This window comes from Neopelma chrysocephalum, unplaced genomic scaffold (genome assembly GCF_003984885.1).
Source record: "Neopelma chrysocephalum unplaced genomic scaffold, ASM398488v2 Primary Assembly neopelma1_96921, whole genome shotgun sequence".
NCBI lineage: Eukaryota > Metazoa > Chordata > Aves > Passeriformes > Pipridae > Neopelma > Neopelma chrysocephalum.
Window position 1 is genome coordinate 722,104 of NW_020925564.1, and position 26,326 is coordinate 748,429.

Consider the following 26,326-nt stretch of genomic DNA (forward strand, 5'->3'; position numbering starts at 1 on the left):
ACAATCTACTGTTATATATGGGTTTTGGAAGTTACTGAGTCTTTATACAGACTTGCACTACGGTGGTTTTGTCAGAAATGTTCTTTTTGTAAAAATCAGATTTTTAAGAATAATGTCAATTAGTAAAATGCATTTTAGGCAGTGCCATCTCTCAGGCAAGATGAATTTTAGTAAATGACAATACTCAATGCTTTCATTAGGTTTGAATGATAGAGACAGCAAAGTGTTATCATGATCATCAAAAGATACAGTAAATCCTCTATGAGGAATACAACAATAGACTGTTATCAAGTGCGTTAATGTCTCTACTGAACAGATCATAAACACACAACAAGAATGCTAATTTAAGGCTTTTTAACATGTTCATGCAAACAGTGCACTAGGGAATGCTTAATCAAAAAAAACAGTAAGACCTATACCATATGAAGTATCAACACATATTTTTGTCTTGCCTGCAGTGTGGTAACGAGAATATGAATGTTAACTCTAATTCAGTCGGGTGATCAGTTTCACAAGGTGAAAGGCACTGTCACACCGTAAAGTGAAAATGTCCTGTATTGTTGGCCTTCTGCATACTGTCTTGCTGTTTAACCTTTATCTTATAGAGAGTGCATTTTCTTGCACTGTTTAATGGCAAGAACATTTTCCTATTGCACAGCTGAGAACAAAGAATAGTTGAATAGCTGAGAACAAAGAATACTCACCGTAGATTATCTTCATAACTAGGTGAAACTTGACGTTTACTGGAAATTGAACATACTGTGTTTATTGTTCTGCACCCAGATGCACCACTGGAGTCCACCTTCCCTGTGGGAATATAAGGTTTAGGATGAAGTTTCTCAGTGCCTGTGAGATAGACTGTTTATTGTTGCATCAATTTTTTAAATAATATTTTGTCACATAACATAGAGAAAAAAGTCTAGTTGTTTTTTAAGTTGATGGAGATTGATCCCTCTCTTTCCTTATGCCAGGCAAAGCATTTGCATATATCTGTGGGTGTCATTATTTTTGGCCCATCCAAGGCAGAATGAAACTTGGGTGAAAGACGTGATCCATCAGTTGACAATGCATCCTTTTGTGAAGGAGTGATAAATAGTGGTATCACGGTGTCAACATTTTTTCCCTGCTCCCATTTTGTTATCATAAGGAGAGAAAGGCTGTATTGCTCTTCATGTTATATGGATATTCTCATTACTGTCAGTGAGAAAAAACTAAGAATTCAGGAGAGAAGACTGAAGATTAAACATGTGTGTCTGAGTTTGTATGTGCATACACATGTACACATCTGTGTATAAAATGTGAGATAGGCTTTTTCTTCTTTTAATAGGAGCCTTGGACCTTCTTCTCACTATAATGATAGTTTGATTAATCTTCACTTGGGAAAAGCTCCTCTCAAGTTAGTCTGACTTGAGTGAGAGGCATTGTGCTCCAAAGTAGTGGTGTTTGAAAAAACAGCGGAGAAGTTCAACCATATCTCATTATCAGCTTCAGAGCTGGCTGCATGGCTGTATGCTGGCTTTAAGCCACACTTTACTTATGGGGCAACTAAAATCAAGAAACCAAATTCTTCTTTGGAAATCTCCCTTCCATGTGGTACTTCAGATGTTCCTGCTAGAGGAAATAAGCAGAGAAGGGAAAGATTGCTATTGTTTGAGGAGTTACTAGCATTCATCCAGCTTGCCCATTCTTAGGTTAAAAACCAGAAACTGAGAAGGAAAGGACAAATAAAAATTTACTCTTTGTATTTTTTTATGATGTGGGTATGCCAAGTTCTGTCAAATAAAGAAGTAAATATTTGAGAAGCCATGCCATCTTTTTATCCACAAAAAACATGGAGAAAAAGTGCAAGAGAATGCAGAAGATGAAAGAGAAAAGCTCTTACTGGAGACATATAAGGTTGCAGAGGCCTGCAACATCCAGGGGAAGGGTAATGAAAGAGGAAATAGTGGAGATGGAGAGAAGCTGTTCAAAATGAAAGAGAGAAAAATATGGAAGGAAATGAATTAGAAAGAGAGGGAAACCTGCAGAGCTACTAGTGGAAATAAAGTCATGCAAGTGTAGTGTGCGAAGTGACATTGACTGGAAGATGAGAAGATGACAGCATTGGTAGAACACTGTTCAGGATGATCCCACAGGCCTACAATGCACACCCACAGCGCTTTATCCGGGGATTGTTTTCATCTGGGAAAGACTGACACTCTGTTATGGGTCTGACAGTGTAACAGAGATGTCAGGAAACGTGCTCAGTCAAATTTGTTCAGATTCTTTCAGCTTATGCTGTCAGGTGCATTGTTTATACCTGCACTGGTAAATATACCAGAGGTGATGGAGGAGACAGTTCTGTGGGATTTCACAGACTGCGAGTAAGCAGTAAAAACCACTCTTTTTGCCTCTGCCCTTTTTGTTTGACCATGAAAAGTAAGTAGAGATTTATCCAAGTATACCAAGGATGGACCTCTCAAGTGAAGTGTACTGCTTTTACGGTCACTTTTATTATTATAGTGACAGTGTTGCTAAATTACTTGAAGATGAAATCAGTAATTGCGAAAAGAAATCCAAAGAAAATAGTACTGAACCATTCTTTTCTAAATCAGTAAATATTCCAGTAGGTGCAATTTTCATTTGTTTGTTTATTTTGTTAGCTAAGATATTCAGAATGTTTTTACTTATTCAAACATTTGGAACAGAAAATTGGCAGTTTATTTCCAAAAGAAAGAAAGCTGTTTTAATTCAGAAAAGAAACTAAAGAATCCACAGTAAGAAATTTTTAGTGCACTGTCTCATATGAAAGCAAATAAAAATGCTGTTGGAGCAGCAATGTGCACTAAATATAGATCTAAATATTTTTATTGGTAAATGGTTTTTATTACTACTTGTAAAGGCTGTGATGCCATGTAATCTCAAATTCAATAATACAGCTTTTGCAGCGATTATTGATATGAGACTTCCACAGAAAACTGTTTCTTAGCTCTCTTTTCGTGAGGTTATCTAGTTACAGTACTGAGATAAGTCTTGATTATCATCTGCTGTTTCAAGTTGAGCCTGAATTTCGCAGAAGGGAAAGTGTATCATATACATTTATCTTAGAATAAGTAATCATAAGGCAAACCAATAATATATGTTTTCTTAAACATAGGTTTCTAGATATATAATTCAGCATGTATGTAAAAAACCCACTGAATAGCTCAGCTGTTTTGTTCAGTTCCTGTTTTTACTGGAAATAATATCAAACACTTCATCTGCCTCAGAGATGGTGATTTGGTAATGGAAGATGTAGTATAAAGTCACCATCAGGAGGGTAAGAGTTAAGCAAGAATCTGTGTAGCAGAAACATATGCAACGACAGGAATGCTCTATGGTGAAATTGCTTAGTCCAGCTGATACAGGTCTTAGTTCAATGCTAACTTAAAATTTGAAGATAATAATAAAAGAAATTGATTTTCAGACATTTTTTGGATGGTTAGCTAGGGACTCAGTGCATTGCTTGTGAATTTTTGTATACATTTTAAAAATTACCTTTGCCTGAATTTCAGCTCTTATTAGATTCTGTGAGCAGCTTTCAGTGTACTTTGATCTGTGTATTATAGTTCTGGGACTCTGTTGATACCATTGTTAGCTGGTGTATAAAGCTATCTATAGTTATTTATTAATCTTTTCATTATACTGATTATGGTACTGTGATCTTTTTCAGTGTACCTTGAAGACAGTTTTGTGAAATCCGGTGTATTCAACGTGTCAGAACTTGTAAGGGTGTCAAGAAGTAAGTTATCATTTGCATTTAATCATTTCCAAAACCTGCTATAATCAAGTGAAGGTTTTTTCCTTGTAGTTTTTTCTCCTCAAGATGTAAGTTGCATAGAAAATGCCTATAACCATGCACAATTTTGATGTATTTGTCCACAGTATTACTGTTCATCTTGCATGTGTTTGTAATAAAACAAATAGGGTCTTCTTCTGTCTCTTTGATATTTAAAGATAGAATCCATTTTTTATATCTCCCTCTGCACACCTTAATGGTCTGATATATCAACAAAATTATGTAGCAAAACTTTTATTTGTTAAACTTTCAGCTTTTTAAGGTTGCCCTACACATCCTTGAATTTTACTAAAATGTCTGATTATTCTTTTAGTTTGTTTTTTAATTTCTAGCTCTTAAAAGAAAAATTGCAGCATGGATATAAAAGATAATTAACTTAATGTATTAAGTGTTAGTGTTTCTTTTAGTCATAACACTGGCTGTAATTGAATTTCTAATTATATTGTCTTGTTTTGGCATCAGAAATATTACACACATGAATGTACAACCCCTCCCCCCAAAAATACAAATATAAAAGGACAGGTGGAGCTTCTACTGCAGAAAAAAAAAATCCAAAAAGAATATTAATTAGATCTGCTTTGTTGACATTTAAGAATTTCCTATAATAGTATGGCATAAAACTCATGCACATTTTCATTTTACATTGCTTTCTGATTGTTTCTTTTCTCCCTTTACTATTAAAGTATTTCTCCTAAGACTTTATTAAGAAGAGAAGAAGTATAGTTGAAAGTTACAGTTAGCAGTGGTGATACCAGCATTATAAAATCTGAATGGTCCAGAATAGTCTCTTTTCTGGTGAGGTGAGGAAAAACCAACGAGGCACAAGTTTCCAAAACTGTTTGTCCGATTTTGCACAGTTGTTAATTCATGCCAGGTCAGGATGTTTGAGGAATTTCTTTAACTTACCGAGGCTTCAAATGCATGTGTTCTTTCATTTGCTGTGGTCAGAAATTAATATTCAACAATTAAAATTATCTGAAGTACCTCAGCAAAACAGTGAGCATTGCCATCCTGCAGTGTTAAGGCATACTCCTTTTTTACGCTTGCAGAAGATACAGTTTTGTTGTTTTAAGAGGCTGAGGATGTGTGAATTACAGCTTTCTTTTTTCAGGTGGTTAAATACATTTTAAAGTAGCAGGCTATTGAGACTAAAAAAGAAACAATATTGTAATTATGCTATGAAATCGTGCCTTATGCAGCTGTTATATATGATATACTTCTAATAATAAGCTTTAAAGCATGTGGTTTCCGTGGGATTTCTTACCATGCATTTGTTTAACCTCAAGCCGCAACAGAGTTGTACTTTAACTGTCAGGAAAAATACAAACCTACAGATACGTTACACAACATGCAATTATTCTTTTAAGTTCCAAAGGTAGTTAAAATGCAAAATGTACAGACAATGAACAAAGATAAATACACCACAATATGTAACATATAATTTACTCTTGAGTTGCCAGAGTCTGTACGGTACACAGGAGGTGAAGATAATGCTGAGTGTATGTATTTGTGTGTAGGTGTACATATGCAAAGCAGAACCTGTGGCACTGGGTGAAAGAAAAAGAAAGCAGAAAAACATGCGCTCAACACCGAAGGCTATTATTAACAAAAAAAAGTTACCATTAAGGGAAAAGGATTTTTTTTGTATCCCTGGGTTTATTATTTCCGGGTTTTTTTCCAGTTCTTTACTAAGTGATGCTAGCTGTCCTCATAAACTCTACATCATTCATTATAGTGTTTGAGGTTTGTGTTATCTTTTTCATATTGGCGATTCCATGTTATCGCTTATAAAACAAATGTATTATGTCTGCATAACTGTTAAGGAATTTCTAGGTACTGAGGAAGATAATTGACTTTTTTAGATATATAATCATTGATAGAACTTGTCTGTACTTGGTTTCTGCAGGAGGGAGAAAATTAGATACCTGCAGTAACATCTTGATATTTTTCCAAGTGTTAAAAATGAAAAGATGGCTGAAAAGATAGAAGATTATCTTTGACGTGTTATGATGTGTTTTTCAGCACCCATAACCCAGGGAACTGGAGTGAACTTCCCAATTGGAGAGCTTCCGAGCCAGCCATATTACCATGATATGAATTCGGGTGTAAATCTACAGAGGTCCTTGTCCTCTCCACCAAGCAGGTAAAAACTTGAAATGAGTACTAATGTGAACCATGTTTAATAGTGTAGGACAAGCAACTCGCAAATACTGTCAACAGCCAACTATTTTATGAATTTCCTCTGATTTTGCAAGGTTAGCTACTTGTGTAGGTACCCTAATCTATGTACAGATATGTAAGTTATAAATCTTGTAATTTGAAGTGTTGTAATTATTGCCCGTCATTTCCTATGATATTGAAGAACTTTTGTCAGGGTTTGAAGTGCTCACTAAATCATCTACCAAGATAATAGCTACACATCCCAAAAATGCTGCTGAGTTGGAGGAAGGTTTAGCAGTTGGGAACATGCTGGCAGGTCTCAGGGTGGTTGCAGACACAAAGGCTGTCTTTGGGAGCTCCCTCTTGGATCTCTGTCTTGAGAGATACGTTAGGACAGCTACTGTTTCTCATGGAAAAGGCAATTCAATCTGCGGAACCCACTTCTTCCTTGTTCAACGTGCTCCCTTCTCCTGTTTCTGAGAAAGACTCCATTTCCTCCCTCAGGAGAGGCTGGTGGGCCCACAGAGGGAGGGGACCTGCAGTGCTCTCCTTCCCACTTCCAGATAACATAGTGTCTGTCAGGCCCCTGGGGCCCCTTGCTTTTATAAAATTGTTTGATATACCATGAAATCATAAACACTATAGGACTTGTCAGTGCCCCACGTTTCTGCAGTCCAATGAGTCAGGAAGTGTCTGCACAGTGGGACAAGATTTAACAGGACTGTCAGGGGGCTGAGGTATTCTTTCACCAGCACCTGGTGCTTCTGAGTTACTTTGCTCATGTTCCCCTATTTCATTCCATCATATTTTCAGTTTAGCAGTACACCAGGTACATTTTAGAAATGGATGGATTAATTAGAATATATGGATTATTTAGAATAGATGGATTAATTATCACAGTGTTGTAGTAGTAGTAGTAATAACAACAACAATGACACACAATTAAAACCTTCATGCTAGTTTTCTTTGGCAGTCAGTATAACAGCTCAATATATATTGCTATGAAGAATCTTGACTTTTCTCCACTGTATTGAAACTCTGCCTCATTTTATATACTGCAACTTGAAATATGGGCCTTTTGTCGTTTTTGATTAAACTAGTCAGAAGTGAAAAGTGTTTGTTTCAGGCTAGACCCCTTTGAAAAGCTTAGGAGTTTGACCTGATGAAATACAGTAAAATTCATTTTTTCCTCATTAACACATTCACAAAAGCTCCTGTTCTACCTTGTCTTTATTAGTAATACTTTCCAGTGAACTGTTTTGCTTTCATGGTTTCTGTGTAATATTTAATATCCTCATGACACAATCTCTCTTTGGTAGGCTACAGCAACTGGTTTCTTGGTTGTTCAGTGAAATGCTGGTAGACTTTTATGTTACCCGTTCATACCATCTCTGAAATATTAAGTCAGGTGAAAAATGCAAACACATACCTACATTACATATTACTAAATAACATCACCTGTGCAAGTTAATGTAGGCTCTAATATCCACTTTTTTTTCCTTTGCAAACCTGAATTACTCTCTATTGAGATATATGTTGAAATCCGAACAGTTTATATACCACTACTAGCTGAATATCATATTCACTGCCAAATTTCACAATCCTTCAACAGCAAAAGACCCAAAACTATCTCCATAGATGAAAATATGGAGCCAAGCCCAACAGGAGACTTCTATCCTTCTCCAAATTCACCAGCTGCGGGGAGTCGGACATGGCATGAAAGAGATCAAGGTGAGTAATTTATCTTGTCAAGGTGAATGTATTTTATCTTGAAGTATATTCAAATATACAATGAGTTGTTGCATCTGCCTTTCCATTCCTGCAATAAAATGATGGCTTTTCAGAATAATATTTTTTTTTCTGTCTGGAGTATATATATGCTGGTTTTGTAAATGTAGTTAAAACTAACAGTCAACAGGATATTGTATAAACAGCTGTGTAATAATTTTTCCATCAGGCGATAGACTTTGTTTGAAAAGATGTGTGGAAGGTGAGGTACTTGATATTGTGTATGCTGTGATCATCCCAGCAGAGTTTTAAGTACCGTGCTTTCAAGGAAAAATCAAAACATTTAGATACTATAGTTTAGTCAACACTAGATTATGCAGTTTCTGTTATACCATGACAGACTCCTATATGTGCATTTAATCCACACCATGTGACTCAGAATAGGTCCGATAGGTTCTTTCTGAAGAGCTCACACGTAGCTCTGTGGGACTATATCCATATGCTAAGGGATATTGGTAAGTGTTGTGTTCTGGGTTATCCAAAATAACAAACATGTTGGTGTGGAGAAGAAAGTTATGTCTGTCAAAACAGTGAAATTAATTGTCACAATTTCCCTCATGTTATCTGGATGATTTATAAACCTAGATGCCACTGTAGTCTTTTCCCACCCCTTTTTTGGTGTGAAAGTGCATTTAAACTCTTGTATTTGAACAGTGTTTGTTAATGGATCCTGTGGCTGATCCATGGTGCTGCAGCTATCTGGAGAGTCTGCGAAATGTGCAGTACAGTATGTGCAAGTGAAATAGAGAAAAATACTTTGCTTCCCTTGCTGAGTTCTGATGTTTGCCCTTCTTTTCCACGTCCACTGTTCATCATTGCTATCCGTTCTTCAATAACTGACTGACCCTCTAGTTTTATTTCATTTTTATGTTGTTTTAAGGCTTTTTCTTCTTTCCATTTTCTTTCTCTTTCTTTTTTGTCATGCTAAGTTTTCTCCTTCATCTCCATGTGCAAGGTAGCATGTGATTGGTGTTTAATTTAGCTGCCTTTTATTTTCACATTTCTATTATAGTTGGTCTCCTTTTAATCTGCTTCTACTTACCCACTGATCTGTGGTCTCATTATTAGGCTGTTCCTCTCGCACAATATTTACTAATCTTTTTCTTCATAATTTCTTCTGTACTTGCTTTTTCTCATGGAGGCTCAGGTATTGTCTTATTTTTAGCTGTTTGCAGGGTTCACTTTTGAATCTTTACAAAAAATCTTACCTGTGGCTTTGCCTAACCAAATTTAGGAACAGAAAATAGGACTTCTCTCAACCAGAATCTTCCTCTTTATGCAAAATATTTTCCTACCTGTTTTGCCACGAAACTTTAGTATTTTTATGAAAGATCAGATTATACCTCAAATAAATTTTGTATTTTTTAGATAAATTATTTTTGTAGCTGTTGAAACAGCCCATTGTTTCTCTCTAAACTGGTCTCCAGTTTTGAAAGTAAGTCCTTTTGTGCCGCTGAGTGAGCTATAGGGGTTTCTGACAAGTGCAGAGCCGTATTGACATCTGAGCATGAGTCCTGCTGACAGAGTGTTTCGTGAATTATTTCTGTAGTTCTGAAGTATCTCAATTACATTCTAGGTCTTGAATCATTCTGCTTGCAAAGAACCATGTTCTATGAACCCTGGGTTTGTTCAGTTTTACCAGCTTTCTTCATGTTACAATTATCAGTAGTGAACAATGTTATGATTCAGACTGCTGGAGTATATTTACAATGAACCTTTACTTAATTTCTGTACCATAGGGTGGCTAGAGTTCTGGACTGAAACAGCCTTTAACTCTGTATGTTTTATAAACCAGGGAACTCCAATAAGAGGAAGAGAGAATAAAGGAGGCAGGCTTAAATCAGTGTATTTTACTTTTACTTCCTGGAGTTTACATCCCTCCATGAATATTGCGTCTTCCAGCACTACTGTACCTAGTGAAATTTTACTGGATCCTTGACAGAGAGATTGTCTTTGAGACACTATAAAGAATTTTGTTTTTTTCTGTCCTTAAGATGTTCTTCTATTCCTACAAAGGCACAAATATACCACTGTCCAGTGTGAAAACCATTACTTGAGGGAAACATAAGCCTTTTGCCCCTAAATGGTTATGTTTGGCTCCAATCACTTTCTGAGGTTATCCTGCTGTTGCAAAAACCCTGTAAGGTAGTGACTGCAATGCCTGTCCTTGATGCATGGCCTCACTGGGAAGGTGTATGTGGCAGCTCTTGGCATATTTGTTCTGCTGCTAGTTTGTAACATGCTTGATATCATCTTCATGGCACTGATTTCTGCTCTCTGGTGACCAGTGGTAGGACCCAAGAGAATGGCATGAAGCTGTGTCAGGATGAGATTTAGGTTAGATATTAGGAAAAGGTTTTTCATCCTGAGGGTGATTGAATACTGGCCCAGGCTCCCCAGAGAAGTGGTCACAGCACCAAGCCTGCCAGAATTTAGGAAGTGTTTGGACAATGCGCCTGGTGTGGCTCTTGGGGCTGTCTTGTGTGGGACCAGGAGCTGGACTTTGATGATCCTTGTGAGTCCTTTCGAGTTGAGGATATTTTATGATGATTCTGTGATTCATAAGAGCACGTGTCTGTATAAAGCTCCCTTCAGACACAGAGATCTTACCATCATGTGGTGTTTATGAAAACCTGTTTTTCTGTTTCCTTATGCCTGCAAACACAAAGCTAATAGCAATAACAGTTTGGAGGTGGTTTCTATGCCAGAGGTCTCACTGGTATTACTTCCCTTCTATGGATATCCACATGCCATATGAAGTTAGTGGTAAATGAAAAGAAATAAGCCATTTGGGCTCACATTTGTGTTCATACGGTGTCAATAGGGAACACATATAGTCACAACAGGTACTGCTGCTTCAGGCAGTGTCCAAAGGTCATCAGCATCAGAAATGCGAATATTTCCACAGTACCCACAAATAAGACTATGCAGAGATATCGTGTTTATGAGTAGATAGCTTGTCTTTCACTCTAATGCAATTTTAACTTTTCTAAGAGAAATAAAATGAAGAATGGGATTGATACTAAGATACAGCCTTACTAATTTCAGTTTCATTGTCTAAGCTCTCTGACAGAGAGCTTCTGAGCTTAGATAGATAGATCTAATTTCTTCATCTCCATATCTAACTGTAATGTATTTTCATAGAAGTTGCAATTAGATAGCTTTGAAAGACTCTTTTATTATGTAGGCTTTTCATATCTTTGACTCTATTTGTAAAAAAGCAGAAATGTCTTGATGGTGGTAGTTTGGAACTGGAAATAGACACAATAAAACAATGCCAGCTGAAGCAGATTGGAATAACATAGTTAGAGTTCCATAGGTGTGTAAGGGATATCTCACAATTTTGATAGAGAAAACGGGAGAAAAATTAATGAGTACCACATAAATATACTGAGATTACAAAAAGGGCAGATGAAAATTTGCAGTGGGGTAGAATAAGTTAGATCAACCTTCCATTGTTTTCAAAACCAAATACCATGTCGTTTAGCCGGTGAGTAGACATTAGGAGAGGAGTGATTCTGCTGTAATCCCCATAGCTTCTATAGGTTCTCTGTGCAGGCATGCATCATGAGGGGTAGCAAAATGACTACAGGAGTACTTGTGATGTAGCCAGAACGTGGCATTTGTGAAACTAAGTAAAATAAATCTATCCCAGTTACAGCAAAATCTTGCTCATACCAGACTCTGCTTTCAGTTGCAAAACTCCAGATTTTGTCCTTTTGCTGTTAACTGTCTTCCTGTTATACTGCTGCCAAAAATATTTTGATAAGATTTCCAGATGTTGTACTTTATAGTCTATTTTCAGGGAGTTGACTGTTTGAGGATGTAATTCTGGGCAGAAATAAGTAAGCGTATTTGAAAAATAGTAAGTTTAGACATGGCATAAACTTGGTTAAAGACAATCCACAAAGAATTACATTACTGATCTGATATAAAAATATAAAACCTCCTCTAATTAACCAAAATTAACATTGAAAATAATTTTTTATTTTTATTTATTTAAGTCAGATTATAAATCCTTATGGAAAAAAAAAATCTTATGAAGCCATGATACTGTCCCAGATGTTTACTTCATTGCCTTGCAAAAAAGTTTGTGACTATTTTAAAAATACATGCAACCACAAGAGTATATGGAACAGTTTCAAAAACAAATAAAAAAAATACTGTAGAATTACAATGTGTTTTTTTTTTACTGTACAGCCATACAGTTGTTGTGGGAAGAGTCTGTGGGAAGGGCCATTATTTTTGATATGTTAAAATACTTACAAACACTGTTCAATTTGCATGATTTTTTGAGACAGATTTGAGGTCTACTGGTAGAGCAAATAGGCAGGTTTGTAACTGTAACTATTTCTCCCAAACCTTCTCTTTGCCATTAGCCTTCCAAGTAATTAACCATTCTTCAAACGTCCCACAGTCCCAGAAAGTGAAAAGTCATCTCTGAGAATGGTGCATTACTTAAAAGTAGAGCCCTAACATGACAATTAGGAGCTCAAATGCTGTGTCTTCTGTGAGATGTTGTGCAAGTTAGTTATTCTCTCTTGTGCCTAGTTTCTTCCAAATGGATGTCTTAATAACTTCAAAAATGTCTGAATCGTGTCTTAACACTTCTATCAGTAGAAAATATATTTTATATTTAAAAAATAACTTGCTGTAGATCTCTTCCAGTCTTTTTTTTTCCAGGTTGCTGTTACTCAGTTCTTTACATGGTTCCATATTAAACAAAATTTTGAGTTCCTGCAGTAGTAAGACTTTGTGAAATAGATATAAGTTTCTGCATGAGTAAAATTGCTGACTGTTTTATAAATTTAGAAATTTTATGCAGTTAGAAAAAAGAAACCAATCCACCTCACAATTTGGAAGAGGAAGTTATTAAAAATACATAAAAAACTAGTGACTAGTGCAGTTGATAAAGAGCACTTAGCACCTAATAGACTATGAACTGTTGTTGGTCATCTTGATTTACTAATGTGTAAGTAAATCAGACACTTTTTCCTTAACTGTTTCTTTAAGGGAACAGGAATATGAGAAGAGGGGAGCAGAGTGTTTGCGTATGTGGCTTCCTTTCTGAAAGCTAGCTTGACAAAGTTCATTAACATAGTTGCAGACAATTTCAGTATCTGTCCTTGAGATCTGTTTTACTGTTCTAGTGTTACAAAAATGTGTACATTGGAAATAAATAAAACAGAGGTTATCAACTATGCATGCTGTTATAAAAGTTGATTCATGTGGCTTTCGATAGTAGTCAATTGTCTAGAAATACTGAATGTCAATATACAATGAGGTGAATTTTAGTTTCTTCATCATGTTAATTCTCTTACACCTCACCCACTTCTACCAACAGTCAAGAGCCAAGATACCAGCATACCATTAAAACTGAAACAACCGGAACACCCTCACCGATTGTTTGGCCAGCAGCTGTTGAACCCTCCACTTCTCAGGTCCCAACCCCCTTTATTGGATACCCCTCTTCTGGACACTTGTCCGCTTTGCTTTCTCCCCATCCACTTGGGGTCCTTCCCAATGGCTCTTTCGTTCTTGGGCCTTCGGCTCATCAGTCGTCAAGGGAGGACGTTCTCATTTCCAAAGTGAGGGAACTAAAAGAGGAAGTTGTTAATGTGGTCCAGGAGTTGAGAACAGTAACAGATCACCTTGGCTTTTTGGTGTCCTCTGTTTGGGATTTTTTCCAGCTCCTGGTGCTGTGTCTGAAGGTTAATGCTTTAGAACCACAGACTCCATCTAACAGACTAATTCATCTTGCAAAGGTTTACCTTGATAAATGTCTAATAAGTGCAGTTCTGTGTTTGTGACTCAGTCCGAGTTCTCAAAATCCTTGTGTCTCAAAGCTTGTTTGAAAGCAATTTATGTCTTGTTAGTAAGTTGTTACTTCTGCCTTTATGTTTTTTATTATTTCAAAATACTCTTTAAGAAATATATACACATACAAACGTTTTATATCTAGCCATCTCAATAGATACAATTTTCTATGTTTTTAACTAGTGTAATGGATAGACTTATTAAACTAGTGTTTTTGGCTAGTTAGCACAGTAGTCAAATGCTGCCAGTTGATGTTTTCGTAACTTCACGTTCATAAAGTGAGGTGTACTTTCCACTTTCTCAATGTATATTTCCAGAGAAAATTCTTAGCCATGGCTTCTCTTAGCTTGTTGCCTGCTATGATGCTGAAAGTGGCATCACAGTAACAAACAGCTTTAGTGAGTAAGTCTTACTTGGGAGGCGACAGTTTGGGTTTTCTTTCTTCTTGATTGCAGAACAAGACATTGGTAGTTTTCATTGAATGAACATTGTGTCTGCTTGTTAAAAATCAATATTTCTGCTGTGACAGTTAAAACAAATTTAAAACCAATAGGGAATTGCTTTACTTTTTGTTTCCATAGGGGCAATTTGGCAAGAAAAGCTGCTGGTACATAAAATAAGCAAAATATTATTTTCATGAAGATGAACAGTTCTTTCTTATTCTTAAAGTTTGAAAGGCACTAAATATAGAAAAATAGATGAAGGTGCTTTCAAATACTTATTTAATAAAAATATAGAGAAAGAGAAAATAATAATAATGCATGAACAGGATAGCCAAAGTATTATCTCAAAATGAGTGAAGGTGTTTGTACGTCAAGAAAATTTACATCCTCCATTATTGAGTGGAATTATGTTAAGTTTACACTCTCTCCAAAAATAAAGCAACAGAGATTATACTTTTTTTCTGTGTTTAGAATAGCTTTAGACCAATTTGCAACCTGTTCATTAGTATCTTCAAATATTCAGAGTAGCAGATGAGGAATTTTTTATTCTGACAGAGGGACCTGACTTTCCTTTCAGCCCATGAACACTCAGTTTCTGAATTAATGAGGAGTAAAGAAATATTTAGAAATAGAGAGAAAGAGAAACACAGAAGTAGGAGATACAGTAGGAAACATACAAAAATAGTTTGCTTTTTTTTTGTACTCCTGGAAATGGCTGTTATTTGCCCAATAAAGTCACTGTAAAAAAATCTCATTAAAAGATCTTTGTCTTTTGTTCTGACAAATATATTGTGGAAAAGCGTATTAATTAATGCTTTCTATGCATCATTAGTGAGTGAAATACACTCAAGATCCTCCATATGGACCAGTGAAAGATGTAAGTGCAAAAGCATATTTTTCTTGTATGCATAGCACTTATTCTGCAATGAACTTTATACTGTGGAAACATCCTGTTACCTTGATGGTGACTCTAGATGTCCTTTAATTGAAATTAGTGATAAAATGCAAGTATTAATGCAAGATTTGGCCCAGGAACTATGATATGTCATTTTCCTGTCCCAATGTTGCTGAATAAGAGATTTAATTAGTATTTTTGAAACTGATAAACTTGTAGCAGACCTTGTAGGGTATGTATTATCCTGTATGATTTGACTGATGTAGTGCAGAATATCTTCACTTATGAAAAGAATAGGTATCTAGTACCTCCTGAATCACTGAATTTTTTTTGTTATGTTACATACATGAGATGAAAAAAATTAATTTAACCCACATACTGAAACTCTTTTGGGCACTTCTCCTTTTTTGTCTTCATTCACCAATTCTTTGTTTCTGTGCTGTATAGATAGATATATTTGAAAAGGTCCTCTTTTTTACTGCTTTCATACAACCTTTGATCAAACTTGATCAAAGTAGTATATTTAAGTGTGAGTTAATGATTTTCTCTCCATTCAAGACCATTCCTTTACATGATTTTATCTCAAATTCCCCTTTAATCCTATTGCATTAGAAACTGGGAATACCTTTCTGACTTTTGCAGTTACAATGTTGATTTTATTTTCTAGCCGAGGTCCTTGGAGTCTCAGCATTAATGAGATGTTATAGCTGTACATTTTCCTTGAAGTCTGGATGACTTTCTGTAGGATAATTTAATAAATGACTGAAATGTACTCCAAAGTCTTTATAATTTGTTTGGTTTTTTAATAAGATTTTCTCAGTCTCCCAGAATGCTCTTCTGTCACAACTGTCTGCTGGAATCAAATCTCTCAATATTGATTCATAGATGATGAAATGGCCCAGTCTGTTTCTGAAGTGTAAAGTTAAATAAAAAGTAGTCAAGTACCTAAAGTACACTATAACTGCTTAAGGGTTTTTATGGCAGTGCAGAGTTCTTGGAGCCTTCTGTAGCTTTGTTAGTGATGGTATATATATTCGTTACAGCGATGCTGTATTTTTGGTCTGATGCTTTTTACCTCTGTTTCCAAAATCGGCCTCATTACTTCCAGTGTGTGCTCCACATTTAACAGGTGGCAACCCCACTGAGCTCTGTATTACTCCTGCGTACTTCCCATATGACATCTGATAGGCCGTGTTGGTACAGAAGTGGTTGGATAAACTGAATCTGAAGTTGTAGGAAGACCTGAGATAGGAGAAGCTGCAGAGGGTTAGTCTGGCACTCTGCGGCTGGTCCCTGTGGGTCTCTGTGAAGGTGGTGGAGACATTCTCACTTCTTTCCAACAGTGACACCCCAGATCCCTATGGTCTCCGTGGTGACACCTGCATCTTGGGGCTCACACAGCTGGACCATGTTTCTGGTATGAGCTGAGGGTGAGGATAGATGAAGAAGGCTGGCAAGCTTTGTGCCAGCAGATCAATGCTGGCATAGTCACGCTGATTATGAACCTTACCTGGGAGGTTTACTGTTGCTTTCTGGTGAGGAGTGACAAGATGGGTTTGAAGAATGGGAACTAAGAATTGCTGCCCAAAGTTCCTGCAGAACAGCATGCCATAGTTTCAACCTAATCTTAGTGGGAATAGATATAAATTTAAATAGGAATAATCTCTTCACTATGGTAGTTAATTACTTACGTGTTATATGATGCGGTCAAACAACTGTTATGGGATTAGGTCTGTATGTCCTGCCCTACTGTTGAATGTTCTTTGAAATTACTTCGGGATATGGATGGTTTTGATGCACACATATTCAATATTAATGCTTTAATCTGACCATCCTAGCTTTCCTCATGCCCTGTTTTATAAACAGCCTTTTGTTAAAAGTGAAAAAATTTTCAAAAAGTTAATTTTAGGAGACATGTATGAATTACCCTAACTTAAATGACCATGCACTAGAATTATACTTTCCAAAAGCTTGTGCATATAATTTTAATAGGAGCTATACCGAGTTGTTTTGCTATGTGTCCATAAAAAGTAGGATAATCAGTAATGCAGTGGAGTATTTCAATTGTCCAACTTTATACAGTTAGTCAGAAACACCAACAAAAAGCATCCTACATTTGTTTGTAGATAGATTCATCTGGGTTTCCAGCATGCCTCCCCATCCTCCCCCTCCCCAGATACACTGGGAAATATAAGGGCAGGTAGGTTCAACCCTTCTGTCTGTTTTCCAAACCCCTTTCTGTTGAGGAAAAGAAAGTCATCGAGGTTAACACAGCCCACAGAATGTGGCAGTCAGCAATGGAGTACAGTATTCTGCAAGTTCACATGGGTAAGGATGAGAAGAATGACATGTCTGCACCGTTTAAAGGATTTTCAGCTTTTGTGTTTCATTTGTCTAGAAGTTCTTGTATCACTTTCTTCCCTTATGTATATTAATACTTATTGAGCAGTACAAAATAAAATAGTGCAATTTATTAGAAGACTGATGAACAAAGACATAATTCAGTTGATATTGCAAGTAATTTAGTAATTTTTCTGTAGCTTTTCTGAATTGAAATATTGTTTTATTGTTTTGCTTGACAGCTTACAATACTGAAAATGATATTGGTAGAAATTCTAGTCTAGCTCCTCTTCCTAGGTTTTTCAATACAAATCACAAAAGATAATAGATTGAAATGGCTTATCTGTTGTGAAATGGCATAATAGCATGACAGAGTGTTTAATTAGCCTTGGGCATGGTTCCTGATGGGAAAACAGGTGTCACAGTCTGGTAGACTGGATTGTGTAATAAAGGAGGTATGCCTGTGAAAATAACATTGGCACTAAATAGGCTGATTTGAAGATGGGAGGTTATAAAATCTTTGTACACTGAATATTCTGATCTAGTATAAAATTTTCATATGTAAAATGCTTTTCCGCACTTGATATCGGAGCAAAAATAAAATGGAGATCAGTTTTTTAAACGTGAAGTGAGCAGCTTTCTCCAAACCTTAACACAGGCTGCTCCTAAAGTTCAGAACACTCTCAGCTGCTAAGCAGCATCATGCATCTTCATGTAAGACCCCACTGTTTCTCTCAAAAGTGACTACAGAGGCCTTCACCCTGAATATTTCTAACATGTCTCAGAAAGTAATGGAAGAGAATTGATCGTGATTTTTTTTTGCTTTTGTTTTATTTTGTTGATTTTTTTCATACAGGAAAACATAGTTTACCAGAACTGACTTTTTAATGTAAATAAATAAATAAATTTTTAAAAGGGCTTCTCTCTAGTCCAAAATAAAACTTAGAGTGAAGGGCATTGGGACACCAATAAGTCGTTGATTAGGGCACAGATTTTTTAAAGGGAAGAGCTACTTGCAAAGACTAATCTCTGTCTGATACAGAATAAGAACTCTTGCCAGTCGTTCTCTGCTATAGACGTCAAGTATCTCGGACACCCAGCTTTTCAGGCACATCTAATTTTCTCTTCTATTTATTCACGAAAATAATGCCCCCATTTTTTTTCTTTTTGTTGAAAAGATAAATGAATTAAAATGTTTTAATTTTCAGGATTCTTACTTTCCATTCAGCCCTGGTGCAAAGTCTTTAGGACAGATATAACAAAGCCTTTTTCCAATAAGTGAGAGATGGTTTTGCTTTAAAGTCACTCAGCTGTCAGTATTCATTGTTAGGTGCTTTATTAAGACCCACAGTTGAGAAATACGTAATGCTTACAGTGCTAAAGGAAATCAGATTGAGCTTATCTGAAAATTGGTGATGTTGACTCTGTTCAGAGTGTCTCTGCTCCTTCTTCACACGCACAAGTGTAAAGCAAAACAGATTCTTCTGAGCACCATGGGAATTGTTATGATTCTTCATCATCATACAGCTATACAATGTGAATTTAAAATTTTGCCTAAGTTTTCACATGTGCTTCGTACATACCTACCAGATGTGGTGAAGGCAGTGGAGAGTGAGGCCCAGCTGGATGTGATGCATGTAGTGTGTCTTGACACCAGAAATTATCCTAATTACTGCCTCTGGGAAAGGATCAGTTAATTTAAAACTTAAACATGAAAAGGTGCCTCTTATAGCTTGACAGAGGTGTCCATAGTTTTCCTCTTTCACTGTGGTGATACATACCAGTAAAATTGGACATGGTTTTATTTTGATTTCTCTGGAGATGATGCTACACTAATAAGTTGTAAAATAAATCTTTACAGATTGTTGTTTGCAAGAGTGTACTTTGTAAAGAAAGACTTGTGAAACTAAGCAGTGGAAAATATATTAATAAGAAGAGTTCAAGAATTAACTGGATTAAAAGATAATAATTATTTCTTTATGGATTCTTCTAACTCTGCTCATGAGCATGTGTCATCAGCAAAAAAAGAGAAGCTGCTATGTTGTGGTGGTGTGCTAGAAAGCAGGTCATGTGTCCAGAAACAGGCAGGTGGATGTTTAAACTTGCTCTGGATCACTGCTCGATTCCAGCTGACTTTTTCTAACAGGTGGCCTTGCAAGTGGTGTGCCAAGGTGACATTCATCCAGGAATTGCCTGGATGGCACACTGCTTCAGACTGAGGAAGAGGGTCTTTGCTCTGATGAGGAAATTGCCAAAACTCATGTCTCATTAGTGTTTCCTAAGGTTCTTTGGAAACTAACAACAGTTTAATTAAAGGCTGATGTAAACACATTTCTGCACTTTCCCCGCAGCATTTTATCACATTTGAATTGATCAAAATTGTTGCCTTGGGCTGTCTTGAACAGCTATACATCTGGAGCACCATTTGTGCAAGCTGCTGATGAACAGGCTACATATGCTATGCTTCACAGTAACTCTTCTGCCTTCCTATATAGGCAGATTTACCTTGTTGGGAGATGAGATGATTTAACTATTTTTATTTGCATAAGCTCTTTTTACTTTGATGTGGTGCTTTAAAATGCCACCCATTTGGGTGCATGCATGCTGCATCTCCAAAGTAATATGAGAATACAGGCAATAGTGATTTGGAACAACGCTGAGAATTTCACATTTGAAGAAAATTCTAGGCAGGAGGGGACAAGGGGTCTGATTAGTGTTGACCTTTCAATAACTTTGTCCAAGTGCTTTTGGCCTCTTTCTGCTTTTCATCTGTATTTAACATTTTTTTTCCAAAAGTCTGTTTGTTTGTTTTTTTTTTTTTAAATTCTCAAAGTAGTAAGGATTGGAATCCCATTCCTGAAACCTTAACATGGTCATAAGGGCAAATGGCTTTTCTTTTTAACTATGTCATTCATTATGTAATTATCAGTATATAACTAAGTTCTCTGTAGCTATTAGACTTTATTACATGATGTGGAAAAAATAAGATGTGTTTTAAAATGAGAAAAGTATGTGTTTTTTATTGTATAGAAACTACTAGTAAAATCATATGAAGCCTCACTGTCACTTTAACTCAACCTTTGTTTAAGGATCCTTGGTGTGACTCTTGGGGATAGTGCATCCCTTCCAACTGGGCATATTCTGTGATTTTGTGATTTAAAGTGCTCTGTTCAAAGGCACTGTTTCTTATGCAAAATTAAAGGCATTGAAAAACTGCTTTACATTTTTAAATTTTTTTTCCGTACTTTTTGTTTTTGTAACTGGCAACTCTCCAAAGAAACATATCTTGCGTGTTTTCCTCTTAAATCTTGAAGCTTCCTCTCTTGGTCAAGGAGGAGATGGCTGCAGCCTTCCTAATCTATCCAAGCAGTTATTCTGTCTCTCCTGTTGGCTTCATGTATTATTCGGCAGGGGCAGGAGCACGAATGCTCCATCGCGATGACCAGACACATGAGAAGAGCTGTGAGTGTTGTGGAGGAAAGAGACTATCTGAGTTACTTCTCAGCGCTAAGTACATTGTTTTAAAAGGAAGCTGCTGCCTGCACTTCAGCAGTTATTCTTTGCAGTTGCCTTTGCTGTATGTAACAAGGCTTCTGAAGGTATCCCATGGTGGTGTGTTGGGTAAGCATACAAGCTGCTGTTTTGGTGGGTAACAAGTATTTTTATGGCAGTACTGAATTTTATTTTCCAGGCTCACATTACCACGACGAGAAGGGAGTCAGCTGTATGAGAAGTTCACTGAGTTTGATTTGTAATTTGTTCTTTGTTTTCTGTGTGCTAGCTACAGTTCTTATTTCTATAAAGTAGGGGCAGGAATTACACATTTTTAAAGTGAAGGCTAGGATTATCATAGGTACCAATCACCTTTTCAGTGTATTCTTCTCAAATTAGTGATGCCACTGAGAGGTTAATGGGTATTATGATTAGATTGCACTTCATAAAGCATACTTCCTTTGAGCATTTACGATATTTTGGTTTTGAAAAACACAACTTTTGTGTGTTGAATGAAGTAACAGTTACCAACCAAACTAAATCTCTGTTGAATTCCAGAGATCAGAGCTGCTGACATATGCAGACCTTCAGGAGATAAGCAGCTCTTTCTTTCATGTGTTCTTTTGTTGAATATGAGCTTTACAAAAGGAAAAGATTTTCCAGTTCCAGTCCATGGTTGTTTGGTTTGGTTTGTTGGTTTCTTTTTCCCCATTAGGGAGACTTAAGTGCAGTAGTTTTAACTTGAAATAAACTGTTTGTCCATTCTCTCTTTTGCAATAGACTATATGTGGTGGAGTCACCAAAATATTTGGTCACTGATAAGTTCTATGACAATTTCTGATGGCCACAGTGTTGTAGTAAGAGATGGTGTTTGTAAGCTATTAGACACTCATTTTTTTTCTCAGATTATAATATTGCAGCATTCCTGCAGAGACAGATTATGCATGCACAGAACCACAGTACAAAGACAATCGCCAGTTAATTTTGTCCTGGACTTTTATAACACTCCATATCTGTTGGGGAAGTGTGGGAATTTTCTTGCTCTGATGGGTCTAGCGCCTCATATGAAGAAGCTAGGGCTATCATTTCAGAAGAAAGTAAAACATAGTGAAATGTTTGAAAATCATTCCAGGATTATTCTTATCATGGTTTACCTGTGCAAAGCTCAACTTAAAAAAATTCAGTGTTGCAATTTAAAAAATTATTTCTTAGCTTAGCAGAATATATTCAACAAAGCTGTAAGCATTTGGCAAGTTTTTCTTTTTTTACCTGCTGAGCTATTAAAAATATTCCTCCATTTTCTTCCTCAACAAAACTGATTTACCAAATTTTTAAAGACAACTAGAGGTGCCTCTCTCAGCACTCAGTGTTTTTGATAACATTAGATTGCAACTGATCAGTATAATAAAATCATAACAACAACCTTCGACATCTGTTAAAACAGAATGATTTCTGAATTGCTCTGTTGTAAGCAGTTCTTTGTTCTTACTGAAGGTTTTGCTGAACTAAATCCTTTTTCAACAGCATTCTTGAAGATGTGAACTTTACAGGGTATCCAGGCAATCACGAGACTTAGTTGTCAGGGCCAAAGAGGACTACAGGAGTTGCAGGGGGATTGGTGGAGGTTTACAGCCAGAGTCTGCTCGGGGTCTGGTGCTAGTGTCTATGCAGGGCTTGGCAGCAGGATGGGACAGAGTTGAGAAGTGGAGCCTCAGTTTCATGGGTCCTGCTCTAAGTATCATTTTCAGGGTGAAAACCCACTCTTAATCTTTATCCAGTTCAGAAAGTATTGATCCAATTGGTTTCAATAAGACATTCACATTTTAGAAGGCCTGTCTATGACTTCTGAGGTGATTACATGTATCCCAGAAGAGTAAAATACAGTGTACCAATATTAAAATTGTCAAAAATTCATTTAAAGCTAACATGGTCCATGTAGGAAAAACAGCTGCAAAGTGGCTCCTGTCCAGTAAAGTGCTTAAGAACTTAGGTTTGCTTTAAACATGAGTTAGTACCATTGATTTGAAATGGAACCCAAATGCAGTATTGATGTGTGTCCTATAAAAATATTGTAATTAACTTTGAAATAATTTGATGCGAAGTCCAACAAATGTTGTTTAATTAATTTAAACTTTTAGAAAGAATACAGTAATTTTGCTCTATGAAATATCAGTGAGCTTGCATGGTAGAAATCATACATTTGTCCCTGCTAGTGTGTTATCTTCACATAGTGAGCTCTAAAGAGGTGTTTTTGTTGATAGGGAAACTGGAAGGAAGAAGTGGGAAGGACTTTCTTCAGATATGGAAAATATGAGATAGAGAATTTAAAAGCATCCTTTGTTCTTAGGGAGGTTACATTGTTTCACTATGGTTTTGGGAAGGGTAAGGGATAAGTTTTGAAATAACACAATAATGAATACCATAAACTGGCATGTGTATGGCAGTTACTCTGCACACCTGAGTGTAGGTGTTCCATTAAAAAATACAATAAAATTAAGTGGCTGTTGAAGGAACAGATGATTTGGTGATGTTCTGGGGAGCTGAGAAGTGTCTAGCAAAGTTTCTTCACTGTTTGACTTGTCTGGTATGAAAGGAATGTAGTTTCTGTTTTTCAAGACAAAAACCAGTTATGGGATTATTACTAATTCTCAAGTTTGAAAGCAATAGTTTAAAATTAGTTTATTGGTCATAGGGGAGTTGGGTCACCAAACAATATTTATGCATGAACAGTAAAAAGAAATACCTTCAGTCTACAAAATGATGTGTCCTGAGACAGGCTTCTAAGCTAATGTCACCCTTCTGTTGTTTTTCTGTTACAGATATGTCTTCTCCTACTATGAAGAAACCTGAAAAGCCTTTGTTTAGTCCTACTTCTCCCCAGGATTCTTCACCAAGATTGAGCACTTTTCCCCAGCATCACCACCCAGGAATCCCAGGAGTTGCACACAGTGGTGAGGGTTATGGAGGAGGAAGAAAAAACCTCCTTGTTCTTCTTTCCTATAATTAGGTTGTGATGCATTTTTACAGACTTTCTTAGAGACCTAATCCCATTTATAACACTGATTGAGAGTAACAATGGAAAAGGTTATGATATCCTTGCAGGAGTGTTCATTAAACTGTTCAGGTAATCTGACTGCTGGAAGTTACTGAAAAGGATTTAGGATTAACCAATGAATAAAATAAACTGTATGCTGCATGAAGAAACTGACAGAGGAAAACTCTCCCTGTATTTATTCCTCTCACTTAAATCCCTTTTTTATTTTTGTTGTTATGACTATGTTGTATATAAATACCAAATAGCTAGGATTTAATACATGGGAGAAGTCACAAACATGTTCTCTATCACACAATGAAATAAATACCAGTGCATCTTTTGAATGCTTAGAGTCCTGATAAGTATTTTTCAACACCTGTTTTCTGGAATCCATAGTAAGTCCATAGTAAAACTTCACTTAAAGTGTGAAGGAGATACTTGTATACTTGTAATATAACAGAATACATGTTGTCTTGAGGCTTTATCAGTAACTACCAGGAAATTGCAGCATCATGGTCTCTTTAACTTTAGAGGTGAGACTGACCCTGATTTTTCAGTTGAGGACATCCTCCTCAGAAGTGTCCCCTCAGCATCTCATCATGTCTCATTATAAACCGAATATAAAGGGTTTAATATTTTGGGCAGAGCTGGATGACTAGGGGAGTAAAACAGATTTGAAAACTTTCTTCTTTTCTTTCACATGCAGTTCTACTTTGAGAAGTTTGTGTTTTATGATTTCTCCATAATTTCTAGTTCCCATCATTCAATTAATGTGTAAAGACTATTTTTCCCTTAACATCCACTTATTTTGTTTTATGAAAATGGGCCTGTGCTCATTCTGGTCCCTGTAAGGTTTCCACTACCAGCAAATACTCAAGCACGTCACAGATGATGGGGGAAATGGAAGGTATAGATTTCTGCACATTTGTGTTTGTTTTGCACAGCTGCGACATGCCAGAGCAGTAAATAGGATTTTATATTTACACTGAATTTGGTGGGGCTATGTTTAAAATGAGTCTGCCCCAAAGAAATTATTTTTGATCCTATACTTGTGTATATACCTTTATATTTACTTTAGAGTATAATTTTCAAATATACATACTTGAGTCATAACCTAACTTGCAGGTGAGCTGTTTACTTATTTTTGTAGGCTGTTCTATTATGTCAGTGAGCAGCGCCCAAAAAATAGCTATTTCAGCTTTAAAAATTAAGCTGAAAAAAACAGAGATGTGAAAGGTGGTCCAGAAAAGCACCTTGTGTTGATACCATGAGTGGTAGAGAACCATGAGCGGTTTATAAAAACCCTTGCTTATACAGACTCGATTTTGCACCTTTCCACTGATGAAAATGAAAGCATCTTGTCTTTTCTCCACTTCTGTTGAACTTAGTAACTCTTTTTTAATATGCCAAGTAGATGCTCTCTTGGTGTATAGTAAGGGTGGAAACTGTGTTCTTGTGCAGTTCCCTCCTAGACAACAACTGGGCAGCAGAAAGACATGCTGTACATTCCTTTCACTATGAAAACAATGCCAGTTGTTTAGACACTGCACACAGTTTATAGCTGGAGAAGTATATGTTTGTAGGGGATGGAAAGAAAAGAGAATACAAAGAAAAAAAAAAGTGTAGATACTTTTTTGTTTGTCAGAGATAATTTTATTAGATGGATTGGTTTCCAGGATCTGAAGTTGGATGTTCATTAGGTTTTTCGTAAAGGTCAGCAAATATTCATAGCAATATTGCTAAGTAGATATTTTCCCCTGTCCTCAGATGAGGCAGACAGAGTGCAATACAGTGAGGAATCACTGTTTCTTGGGGCTTGGTTACTTTCCTCAGTGTTGGAGTGCTTTGAATAAAAGTGTGGGGTTATATATTAAGCAAGTATTTGATTTCCTTATTTGGGCTCCAGATGGTAAAACTGTGTAATTGAAATGTCTTTTATGCTGAAGAACCATAACTGTTTAAAGAAAAAAAAATGGAAAAAATATGATGGCATAACTCATAAACTCTAAACAAGATACAGTATTTACAAATTTGAAACAGTTGCACTTTCCATTTCCTGGGATGATATGAGGGGAGGAACTGTAAGGTTTTTTTATAAAAATACCATAAAGCAGGAGTGCAGTGTATTGATTTATAACTGACTTCTTATTTTTTTTGCTGTGACGCAGAGGTGAAGAATTTTAGAAGAAACAAGATGCGAAGTAATTTTAATTTTATTTTATCTTCTCCAGTCATCTCAACTAGAACTCCACCTCCACCTTCACCATTGCCATTTCCAGCACAAGCTATTCTCCCTCCTGCCCCATCTAGCTACTTCTCTCATCCAACGATCAGATATCCTCCCCACCTGAATCCTCAGGATACTCTGAAGAATTATGTACCTTCTTACGACCCGTCCAGTCCGCAGACTAGCCAGGTACTGTAACAAGATGCGAACCCTCCAAAACAAATCCTGTGAGGAATTCCAGGGCATCTAGGCTGGTATCTCTCCAGTTTTGGTCTCAGAGAAATCTGGAAGATGGTATATGAGCGATACAACT

General features: G+C 36.5%; 1 protein-coding gene across 7 annotated transcripts in view; it reads left to right on the plus strand.

Annotated features, from left to right (window-relative positions):
* The window catches only part of NFIB (nuclear factor I B), a 174,023-nt gene that overhangs the window by 107,484 nt on the left and 40,213 nt on the right, over positions 1-26,326 (plus strand). For all 7 annotated transcript variants that reach the window (XM_027670679.1, XM_027670680.1, XM_027670682.1 and 4 more), the window contains exons 4-8: positions 3,692-3,760; positions 5,840-5,960; positions 7,590-7,708; positions 23,572-23,703; positions 26,018-26,202. In XM_027670679.1, the coding sequence (XP_027526480.1) occupies positions 3,692-3,760; positions 5,840-5,960; positions 7,590-7,708; positions 23,572-23,703; positions 26,018-26,202 (626 nt within the window). The remainder of the gene's footprint in view (positions 1-3,691; positions 3,761-5,839; positions 5,961-7,589; positions 7,709-23,571; positions 23,704-26,017; positions 26,203-26,326) is intronic.